The sequence below is a fragment of the Rhinoderma darwinii genome, chromosome 3, assembly GCF_050947455.1.
Source record: "Rhinoderma darwinii isolate aRhiDar2 chromosome 3, aRhiDar2.hap1, whole genome shotgun sequence".
Classification (NCBI taxonomy): Eukaryota; Metazoa; Chordata; class Amphibia; order Anura; family Rhinodermatidae; genus Rhinoderma; species Rhinoderma darwinii.
Window position 1 is genome coordinate 318,881,866 of NC_134689.1, and position 12,877 is coordinate 318,894,742.

General features: G+C 42.4%; 1 protein-coding gene across 1 annotated transcript in view; it reads right to left on the reverse strand.

Moving 5' to 3' along the window:
• The window catches only part of LOC142749783 (protein FAM169B-like), a 101,088-nt gene that overhangs the window by 20,415 nt on the left and 67,796 nt on the right, over nt 1-12,877 (reverse strand). Inside the window, exons 3-4 of the mRNA XM_075858232.1 lie at nt 10,140-10,239; nt 7,648-7,733 (exon numbers count right to left, since the gene is read on the reverse strand). Coding sequence (XP_075714347.1) covers nt 7,648-7,733; nt 10,140-10,239 — 186 coding nt within the window. The remainder of the gene's footprint in view (nt 1-7,647; nt 7,734-10,139; nt 10,240-12,877) is intronic.

Consider the following 12,877-nt stretch of genomic DNA (forward strand, 5'->3'; position numbering starts at 1 on the left):
TCTGAGGGGTTAAACGGATGAGTTCGATACGTATATCGATCTCACCCGCTCGAGCAGGGATGCCCCCAGCTCTCAGCTACCTCTGGTAGCTGAGAGCAGGGAGATTTAACGGCTCCCTGCTCTGTTTATTTATTCTGACACAGCGCCGTGAAAAGGCGTATGTATCAGAATAAAGCCCATTAGTGGCCGCCGTGAAATGGCGTATTGGCGGTCACTAACGGGTTAAACATAAAAAATGCATTTAAAAAAAACCAATACCAGCAGTTCCTCTCTTAATCTTCTGCTTTCCTTTGATCCTAATTTGACTCATATTATAATCAAAACTGAGAGATATATAAATAATTATTCTATATGTTTTGGAGGAGATCAGTCACCCCCCCCCCCCTCCTTTTTCTCACAAAACTGGCTGGCTGTAAGACAACTGGCTCCAGCAGACTCTTCCTCTCCTCTGCCCTTTCTGCAAAGGGACACAAGGATTGTTAAGCCATGCCCCTTGGCTAAGCCCCACCCCTAAGCCATTTACCGCAACACAAAAAAAAAAAAGAGACAAGAAAGAAATCATCATGGGTGCAGGATTTCTACAAAATTGTTAATTTTACGATTGTGCAGAAAATCCAGCAAGTTTATCTTCTGTTTACTTTTATATAAATTTTATGAACTAAACGCAATTTCCAGGACTATAATGTTTGAAATATCAATATCAGTTTGAGGGGGTCCGACTCCCAGCCACTGCCAATCAGCTGACTGAATGGGACTGAGATTCAGTACCAAGGCACAACCCCTATCAAATGGCATTGTGCCTGTTAAACAATGAAGGGCCCCACCTGTTAGCTCATCGGGGGGGAGGGCTAAGTTCTGAAAGTTGGACCCGCACCGGTCTGGTACTGATGGCCTATCCTAAGGATAGGCCATCAATATTATAGTAACAGAAAACCGCTTTAAGTGTTCCTTTGCGGCAATGTTAAGAACTGGCGTATTTGTTCTGGATTGTTGGTGCAGGTCCCACATTGACAACCTGCAGCGAAGTACAGTACAATACTCTTGAGTGGGCGTTTCAACTCTGCAGCATGTCTCATATCTCGTAGATTTGCCACAGATTTTCGACGCAGAAATTAATTTTTTCAATGCAAAGGATTACAGATCAGCACCAAAACTTGCATGTAAAGCATTCCGATTTTTTAGCGGATTTCCTGCAGAATATGAACATACCCCAGCACAATGTTTGGTCCAGTGAAAAGATTTTATAGATTATAATGTAGTGTGTTATGTGGTGCATGCAGACACTCCCTGCACAAATCTCTCACTGCATTGAAATCTTGTCGTAGTCTCCAATGACCAATAACAAGGCAAAAACTTGCTTTAGTTACAATCAAATATCCAGTAGCCAAACTACCGCTGTAGCAGCCATAGCAGCTGCTACAGGGTCCCCGGAATGAGGGGGCCCGTGCCGCCCACTGGCAAGGCTCCCACATGCCCAGTGGCGCCGCTAGCAGCTGCTATTGCCGCTACAGCGGTAGTGACGCCATATTCAATAGTATCTGCTGCCATTGGCTACAAGCCGTTCAGCCTGCAGCCTATCAGACGCAGGGACGGGATCCCTGTGCAGGCCAGCGTGATGAAGTCGCTGGGTCACGACGGTCTACGCAAGGGTCCCGACGGCATTGAGGAAGCTGTGTAGAAGCTCCGTTCACTGCGGGAACAGGACCTAGGTGAGTATAACTTTTTTATTTTATTTGTTCGGGGGTGCTATCTACAGACGGAGGGCTGTATGGCACGCTCTCTACAGGGGGCTGTATGGCGCTATCTACAGGGGGACTGTATGGCTGTATTTACAGGGGGACTGTATGGCAGTATCTAAAGATGGAGGTTGTATGGCGCCATCTACATGGGGGGGGGGTGTTGTATGCCAGTATCTACAGGGGGGTGTTGTATGGCAGTATCTACAGGGGGGGTTGTATGGCAGTATCTACAGGGGGGTTGTATGGCAGTATCTACAGGGGGGTTGTATGGCAGTATCTACAGGGGGGTTGTATGGCAGTATCTACAGGGGGGCTGTATGGCAATATCTACAGGGGGGCTGTATGGCAATATCTACATCTCCTGAGATGGGAGAGTGCCCATCCATATGCCCTCAAAAGAGGCATACCAAAGGGACAATACCTCCGTCTCAGGAGAAACTGCTCAAATACTAGGGTTTTTCTGGAACAAGCTGCAGATATGAGAGCTAGATTCCGCCAAAGAGGCTATCCAGACCATATTCTCAGGGATGTTTTTATTAATGCGATCAAAACCAAAAGGAGTGACCTACTAATGCCCAAAGTAAAAGTACCTGTAAATAATAACAAGATACGCATTATAGGGACATATGATGGGGCTCATGAACAAGTCAGAGGGGTTATCCAGAAACATTGGTGGATCCTTATGGAGGATGCTGAGCTGAAGGAACTACTAGGTGAAAGACCTCTGATTACCTTCAGAAGAAATAAAAGCCTGAGAGACAAACTGGTACAAAGTCACTACAAACCAGCACCTCCAAATAACTGCTGGCTTAACAGAAGACCTATAGGGACTTTCAAATGTGGCAAATGTTTGGCCTGCGACTCCATATTAGTATCTAAGACCTTTGTAAGTGCAACAACTGGCAAAGAATATACTAATAGAGAATTTATTAATTGTCTATCAAAAGGGGTCATATATATGGCCAAATGTACATGCCCTATGGATTATATAGGCAAAACTAAGCGTGAATTCAGGAGACGAATAAGGGACCACCTACAATGACATCCTCAATAAAAAAGACACACCAATTGCTAGACACATATAGGCAATGCATGGAGGTAACCCTAAAGTCATTAAATTTCAGGGAATACAATACATCGAGACTAACCCGAGAGGTGGCAATTGGGATAGGGATCTACTACAAGTGGAATGTCGCTGGATTCATAGAATGAGATCAGTGACCCCAGAAGGCCTGAATGAAAATCTTAACTATGCCTTCTTTCTCTAAGATCTGGAATATATCCAGTGTCTAAGGACACAATGACATTTAAAAGATACTAGATACACTTGGGAGGGAAGAAGGATGTAGGGAGTAAGGAAAGTTGTCAGTATAAACAGAATATGAGACATATCACTCTGTACTATCTAAACTGGCGGTCCTTACATCTGAACAACGCTCTAATATCTGTAATGTCTGAATTGAGCACTAAGCTCACAAGATACATGACTGTTTAATCTGGTTAGACATCTACTCATTTTGCCACTGCACCGAAAAAGGCCATACTTACAAATGGACACAGCCAGGTCAGAAACGCTGATGAAAGGGCGAGCAGGTGCTTTAAATAATAATAGCCACTCCCACTAGTCTTGAGGGGAGTGGTGTGTGGTGCATGGGATGTGTAGTAAGAAATAATAAATGAATAGTGTGTGTGCAAGTGTAATACTATTAGTGAAATATAGGGGGCAGTAATGAGTGAAGTGCCTCAATAGAAATAAATGGATAATGGGGTGCAAGTGAGTGAAACATGGAGGGATAGTGTGTACGTCATGAGGCACAACGTGTATAGCCAGGTAGAAGCCTATTTGTGACGCCTTGATAATTCATAGAGCGGGCTACCCTGCTTGCTATGCCAAACAACAACACACCATGCTCTCCCAGCATCAAAGACCCGGCTGTGTCCAAGAGAAGCGAATATACAAAATAATGAAAAATACCTGGGGTATTGGTAATCATTTTGGCCAAAAGGACGCAAGCTCGCAATCCACGACAAGGATCCCCAGACTTGAGAGTCCCTAACTCCTAAACTGGAACAGAACGTTCCTGATGCACAAACAGAACCGATAAAAACAAGGGGACATATACAAAATGGCCTTTTTCTGTGTTTTTGTATATGTCCCCTTGTTTTTATCGGTTCTGTTTGTGCATCAGGAACGTTCTGTTCCAGTTTAGGAGTTAGGGACTCGCAAGTCTGGGGATCCTTGTCGTGGATTGCGAGCTTGCGTCCTTTTGGCCAAAATGATTACCAATACCCCAGGTATTTTTCATTATTTTGTATATTCGCTTCTCTTGGACACAGCCGGGTCTTTGATGCTGGGAAAGCATGGTGTGTTGTTGTTTGGCATAGCAAGCAGGGTAGCCCGCTCTATGAATTATCAAGGCGTCACAAATAGGCTTCTACCTGGCTATACACGTTGTGCCTCATGACGTACACACTATCCCTCCATGTTTCACTCACTTGCACCCCATTATCCATTTATTTCTATTGAGGCACTTCACTCATTACTGCCCCCTATATTTCACTTATAGTATTACACTTGCACACACACTATTCATTTATTATTTCTTACTACACATCCCATGCACCACACACCACTCCCCTCAAGACTAGTGGGAGTGGCTATTATTATTTAAAGCACCTGCTCGCTCTTTCATCAGCGTTTCTGACCTGGCTGTGTCCATTTGTAAGTATGGCCTTTTTCGGTGTTTTTGTATATGTCCCCTTGTTTTTATCGGTTCATTTTGCCACTGAATGAATTTTCGGGCATCGCTTTTAATACCATTTATTATACCTTATGAGACTAACTAATTTACTAATGCAACCATGATCTAGGAAAGCAAATAAGCCACATAGGGGTATGGCTGAATCAATCCCCTATACGATACCGTCAATCCAGCACACTGTGGAGGTAGCGAGGACGCAACATCAATGGGAGGGTGATGACCTAGTAGTGCTCCTATCCGATTGGATGTCAGATTACCAAGCCCCCAGAAGAGGCGGAGCTAACTCATATACAAAAAGAGCGTGTTTCCAAGCGCTCGCTGCCATTGCCACACTATCTGTCAAAGCCGTTTTGCTCATTATCTCCCTGATGAGCCAGTATAACTGGTGAAACGCGTAGGAACAGGAGCTCTAGTTAGGAAAACGGACTTAATCATAGGGACAGGTTCCAGAGACAACAGGGTCGTTCTTTTTAGAACGAGTGCCCGGTATGTTGTCAAAAGTGAGGGTTTAAACTAGGCTAAAGGGACAAGCAGAATACCACTGTGTAACTCCAATGATCCTGAGCAACCTTGCTGTATATGTTAAGGAACGTCAATTAAGCATTCGCCAAGCCGAATACCGAGTGTTGTATATGCTATACACTATAAGAGTATAATTCATACTGACATTGTTATTCCATTTTATATAGGTAAAATTAAAAGTTATATTTTATACACTATTCCTTCAATATATTTGTTGTATATACAGGGGGGGCTGTATGGCAGTATCTACAGGAGGGGGCTGTATGGCAGTATCTACAGGAGGGGGCTGTATGGCAGTATCTACAGGAGGGGGCTGTATGGCAGTATCTACAGGAGGGGGCTGTATGGCAGTATCTACAGGAGGGGGCTGTATGGCAGTATCTACAGGGGGGGCTGTATGGCAGGATCTACAGGGGGGCTGTATGGCAGTATCTACAGGGGGGCTGTATGGCAGTATCTACAGGGGGGCTGTATGGCAGTATCTACAGGGGGGCTGTATGGCAGTATCTACAGGGGGGCTGTATGGCAGTATCTACAGGGGGGCTGTAGGGCAGTATCTACAGGGGGGCTGTAGGGCAGTATCTACAGGGGGGCTGTAGGGCAGTATCTACAGGGGGGCTGTAGGGCAGTATCTACAGGGGGGCTGTATGGCAGTATCTACAGGGGGGGCTGTATGGCAGTATCTACAGGGGGGGCTGTATGGCAGTATCTACAGGGGGGGCTGTATGGCAGTATCTACAGGGGGGGCTGTATGGCAGTATCTACAGGGGGGGCTGTATGGCAGTATCTACAGGGGGGGGCTGTATGGCAGTATCTACAGGGGGGGCTGTATGGCAGTAGCAACAGGGGGGCTGATTGGCAGTATCTACAGGGGGGCTGATTGGCAGTATCTACAGGGGGGCTGTACGGCAGTATCTACAGGGGGGCTGTACGGCAGTATCTACAGGGGGGCTGTACGGCAGTATCTACAGGGGGGCTGTACGGCAGTATCTACAGGGGGGCTGTACGGCAGTATCTACAGGGGGTCTGTACGGCAGTATCTACAGGGGGTCTGTACGGCAGTATCTACAGGGGGTCTGTACGGCAGTATCTACAGGGGGGCTGTACGGCAGTATCTACAGGGGGGCTGTACGGCAGTATCTACAGGGGGGCTGTACGGCAGTATCTACAGGGGGGCTGTACGGCAGTATCTACAGGGGGGCTGTACGGCAGTATCTACAGGGGGGCTGTACGGCAGTATCTACAGGGGGGCTGTACGGCAGTATCTACAGGGGGGCTTTACGGCAGTATCTACAGGGGGCTTTACGGCAGTATCTACAGGGGGGCTTTACGGCAGTATCTACAGGGGGGCTTTACGGCAGTATCTACAGGGGGGGCTGTATGGCAGTATCTACAGGGGGGCTGTATGGCAGTATCTACAGGGGGGGCTGTATGGCAGTATCTACAGGGGGGCTGTATGGCAGTATCTACAGGGGGGCTGTATGGCAGTATCTACAGGGGGGGCTGTATAGCACTGTCCACAGGGGGCTGTATGGTAAAACCTACAGGGGGCACTATCTGCAGGGGGGGGCTGTGTGTAGCACCCAGGGGAGGGGGGCACAGTCAAAAGTTTGCTATGGAACCCACTCTTTCCTAGTTACGCCCCTGCAAAAATCTCTTGGTACATGGATGTCTATGTACCTGCAAAAAAAAAATTTATACTCTGTAAACTTCTATTTTGCTTTTTTATTGCAGCCTCACAGGAATATGTGCTTACATTGCGTAAATACTGCGGATTTTCCGCAACTGAACTTGTTGCGGAAAATCCTAAGCAATTACAGTAGCAGCAAAAAGGATGAGATAAAACAAATCTCATCCACGCGCTGCGTAAATACTGAGCGGACAAAATGCTCATAAATCGACCTGCAGTGCGGAATTTTATTATGCAGCATGTCAATTGTATTTGCGTAAACGTTGCTTATTTGTTGCAAATAGCAGTTGTTGCGTTTTTTATGGTGGATTCGCAGTGATTCTGCCACAAAAAACCCAACTCAGAAAAAAAAATATCTCATACTTATACAGAAGTCTGTGTTCCTCCCTCCAGCACAGCCTCCTGGGATGACATTTCATCCCATGTGGCCGCTGCAGCCAATCACAGTCTGTAGCGGCGGTCACATGAAACATCATCCCAGGAGGCCGGCCTGGATGATGTCAGATTAATGAATTAAATAAGAAAGCACTTGAGTAACTTAAAGGAACACTCCAGGAAAAACTGATACACTATGTTATGCCTAGTGCAGTGTTGGGGGGGCGCCTGACACAGATTCAAAGAACATCATCCTGAGCTCACTGTGGGATCAGTCCCAAGAGAGAGGGGTAAATCTCCAAAACAGCGATATAATGTTTAGTGTAGGGACCCCCTGTTTGAGGTCACCTTGTCGTGGCAGTTGGGCTCGCACAATTTGATCAAACTGAGCGCCAATAACCGCACATTTATAAACATAACTATAGCAGTAATGCAATTAAAATAATAGAAATGCATAATAACCAAAGTGACAGAGAACTACCCCTTCAGGCCCTGCACTAGGCATAATATAGTGCATCAGTTATACCAGGATTGTTCCTTTAAATAAGAAAGCACTCACCTGTTTTAGACCTTGTTGGACTGGAAAGCATGAATGTAAGACTTCATCTACACCCCACCACTTGTCATTCAAATACACAGCCAAAACTGTAATGACACACGAAAAATAATAAATTAAACATAGAAGAAAAGGAACATGACTATGGTTTTTATAGAAGTTACATTACCGAGACCCTCTGCTGCTATTAGAGCAGTATTTCTGGTACAGAAAGCACAGAGCCATGGCCTATTCTTCGGTAGCATTTCCAAGGATCAAGTGGACAAACACGGAAAACACATCTTTTGACAATACTAGTTCTAAGATACTATTTCTATTTTGACTGACTCCGTGCACAACCTTAAAAATGGTTACAGGACATACTTTCACTACATTTTCCATGGTATGGTATATCCATTGAATGTGTACCATCTTACCTCCTGTTATCTCAACATACTCTGAGATGTGTGGCTCTAGATGACCAGCTTTGAAAAAAAAAAATACATGATTTTGCAATACTCTGTTAAAAGTGGTCTGTGGTATATGTTTATTTGTGTGGCCACCCAGTGGTTGTCATGTGAATTAAAGCCTGTCAAGTGTTTTGCTAGCATGTCACGATATTGTATTGAATTTCTTTTAAATGAGATATTGAAGTCCTTAACCCAGAGGTCTCAAAGTAGGTCGGTTAAATGGGCAACACATTGAAAAAAATGTGAAGTTGACAAAAAATGTTTTATAAATTATTTATTTCAACTACTTTAGCAATACTACATTACTATAATACCAATACTACACTACTATAAAAATACTACACTACTATAACATTACTATAATACTACATTACTATAACAACAATACTACATTACTATAACAACAATACTACATTACTATAATACTACATTACTATAACAACAATACTACATTACTATAATAACAATACTACATTACTATAATACTACATTACTATAACAACAATACTACATTACTATAACACTACTACATTACTATAACAATACTACATTACTATAATACTACATTACTATAACAACAATACTACATTACTATAACACTACTACATTACTATAATAACAATACTACATTACTATAACACTACTACATTACTATAATAACAATACTACATTACTATAACAATACTACTTTACTGTGATAATAATACTACATTACTATAACACTACTACTTTACTATAATAACAATACTACATTACTATAACACTACTACTTTACTGTGATAATAATACTACATTACTATAATAACAATACTACATTACTATAACACTACTACATTACTATAATAACAATACTACATTACTATAACAATACTACTTTACTGTGATAATAATACTACATTACTATAACACTACTACTTTACTATAATAACAATACTACATTACTATAACACTACTACTTTACTGTGATAATAATACTACATTACTATAACAATACTACATTACTATAATAATACATTACTATAGCAATACTGCATTACTAGAACAATACTGGATTACTATAACAATACTACATTACTATAAATACTACATTACTATAGCAATACTGCATTACTATAACAATACTGCATTACTATAACAATACTGCATTACTATTACAATACTACATTACTACATTACTTTAAATACTACATTAATATAATAATACCGTTCGGTTTAAACTTTCGTTAAATTTGCAAGTTTACTCCACGTGCTTATTAAAACAATCCAGTTTTCCAGTTTAAGTGTCGCTAAATGCAGTCTGGAGGCTCAGTTGGCAGCGTTTGGCAGACACAAGAATGTCAAGATTGGGCAGCCACTTTTTAGATAGTGCCACAGTGCCCTCTGTAGATAATGCCACAGTGCCCTCTGTGGATAATGCCACAGTGCCCTCTGTGGATAATGCCACAGTGCCCTCTGTGGATAATGCCACAGTGCCCTCTGTAGATAATGCCACCCACCCACCCATAGATAATGCCACAGTTCCCCCTGGAGAGAATGCCACAGTGCCCTCTGGAGAGAATGCCACAGTAAATCGTGCCACACACACAAACACGCACCCCCATTAGATAGCTCCATTGGAGCGCTCTCTAGGAGTGGAATCCCCAGCCAGAGTGTTGCCTACGCTTTGGCCGGGGAATCCTCTGCTGGAGGAGCCTTTGACGTCACTGTCTATAGACCGTGACGTCAGGAGATCCTCCTGGATCGGAATATGATGTCCGGAGCTACACCAGAGCTGGAGTCCCAGAGAGGAACACTAGTATAGACTCTCCTCTGGAACTCTGGGCAAGCCCCTGACATCACTGTCCATATATGGATGATGTCCGTGATGTCAGGGCCAACCCCAGAGCCGGAGTCTGCTCTGTCTGGGACTTCAGCTCTGCTCCTGACATCACTGTCCATATATGTTTGGACCCCTGCTTTAACCCCATTAAAGCTTAGGTAAAGGTGAACACATCTGCATGCACCTACTGACCTAAGGGCATGACACTAGTCAAAATTACTCTATACCTGAGTCTTTTTTCTTGGGGTTTACTAAGAGCAGCATTTTGTGAGAATCCTCATCACGGTACAAAGGTGCATGAAGAACACAATTTCCATCAACTTTTATCTGCAAAAGGAACAGTGTTTTTATTTGACTACATTTTTTTTACTTTTTATTTTGCATTTTATAAAAACAAAACAGACATGTAACTATCATGATATCAGATCACCGACAAAGTACAATTTAAGTAAGACCTTACCGATCACAGTAACATATACAACTAAATTATAAATAGTGTTTTTATATGTTTAAGTAACAAAATGTACAAGGTTAAAAGAGAATATCATCCAGAAATTGGCAACGTCAGACCTCGTTAAGCTTCGTTTTAAAAAAGAAACAAAAAACAAAAAAACACTGTCATAAACACATGTCCTTTCTCCAGGGCCAACCCTATGAACATTTTTGAAAACGTGTTGTTTTTTTTTTTCTAATAAAAATGTGTATCAGTGTGATTGGTGCAACTTTGTAATTCCATTTTATTCAAAATTATTTTACATTTTTTAGATACAGATGCTTTGTATCCTGAATGTGCGCTGAAACCTGTATCAGGTCAGGTTAGCGGGAATGACGGACTAAGTGACAGCAGGTCCTACGTGTGATCGAGCGGTTATCAATCACATCTAAGTTCATAACTTAGATGTGATCAATAACAGGTGGAACCTGCGTGTCAGAGACACGCAGGACCCGATGCACTGAACCTGTCAGTACCACTGACCTAACGAATTTAGGTCTCAGCCATTCATTCAGCAGTATCCCCCACTCTCCTTGCTCCTCAATGCACTTCGTGTCGGTCATACACCGATACTGGCTGGTGACCGTCTCATGCAGCCTTATGTGTACTACACTATGTGTATAAAAGGTGGCTATATAAGATTGTACTAAACCAGCACCTTTTTAAACTGCTATATACTATAACTAAAGATTGTTATTATATTATAGGACTACATCTAGACTTTTTATTGCTCAGTAAAAAAGATATCGCTCTGAAATTGCTGTCCATAGGAATGCATTGAGTAGCTCCAGTCAATAGATTTGCTAGTATTTTTATTTTTTTAATCGCTACATGCTGTGATTTCTGAGGGATTGTATTAAAGTAGTAACTACTTTCTTTTTCCATACAGTAACATGAAAATTGCTTGTAAATTTCTTGCAAATCGCTTGTTATGGTTTGGATTACTCCCTAGAGAAAAGTCTTACTACAAAAGTCTAGGTGTAACTGTAGCCTTAGAGTCAATCATTGCCGGAGCTTTATCGCTACAACTATGATCTGTTGCTGCCTCATCTAGCGTGTTGTGGTTTCTTCCTCTGCCTGACCATCTCATATTTCGGATTTGGTACTGCTCCTGTTTTATGATCTCATGTTCCTGACTTCGGTCTTATCCAACTATGATCCTCCTACTTTACCTGAAGCTTTATTTGTATACACCAAGCCCTAAGAATTTACTTGTCCAGATAACACTTCACTTATTCCATGGTGCTTGGTGCTCATCTGGCCCTGACATCAGCTGATCTGGTCTTAGATCCTTCTTGCGAATAGAATGAATCAACCTCAAAGGAGAGTCTAGTAAAATCTACAATCCAAGGACTCCATCAGTATTTCAGCTCAGCCCCATTCACTTTAATAGAGCGGAGTTGCAGTTCCAGACACAATGTATGGACAGGTGTGGCGATGTGTCTGAAAGAAAGCAGCCTTGCTTTATTAATCCTGTACAACCCCTTTAAGGTCCGTGAGAAATCTTTTCTGCAGTTGTCCATGTTTCCAGCATTAAGCAGAAGGCACGATTAGTTCATGCCACAACGAAAAATTACTTTTGAACAGCAAACTTTAAAGTAGAAGTTAGTACCACTTAATATACGTTATACAATAACTATGTATATCAAAACATAAAAATCACAGAATCAACCTACTTTCTAAAGAACCATAGTCAGATTGTACTGCTGGAAGGAGAGAGAGAGAAAAATAGAGAGAGAGAGAGAGAGAGAGAGAGAGAGAGAAAGAGAAAAAAAAGAGAGAGAAAGAGAGAGAGAGAGAGAGAAAAAAAATGAGAGAGAAAGAGAGAGGAAAAAAAAGAGAGAAAAAAAAGAGAGAAAGAAAAAAAAAGAGAGAGAGAAAAGAGAGAGAGAGAGAGAGAGAGAGAGAGAAATATTTTAGACCCTGGGCAGATCCATTCCTTCTGTATACAGTGTCTTTGTCCACAAATATGGGAATTAAATTGCCGAGTCTTTCACTTGTTTCCACTTCTGAGAGACCCATTCCAGTTCATGGTTACAAAAACAGAACCCTATAAGACTAGTGGGAACTCTACTGAATTCATATTTTTATTCTGTCAACAACCAGCACCCATAGATGAAATCATGTTCCATGAGATCTCAGCTAGGAGACTAAAAATTCCCACTTGTGTAAATTGCAAATCGAGATGAGAGAAGTAGCTCTATGGGTTGCAGATGTAGCTATAGCAATTACGTCCGCAATGCTTGGGAGGTCCACAGACTAACACTAATAAACAGTAGCAACATAAGATGATAGGACAGAATGGAGAAAAATCATACTAAATATACAGGGTGGGCCATTTATATGGATACACCTAAATAAAATGGGAATGGTTGGTGATAATAACTTCCTGTTTGTGGCACATTAGTATATGGGAGTGGGGAAACTTTTCAAGCTGGGTGTTGACCATGGCGGCCATTTTGAAGTCGGCCA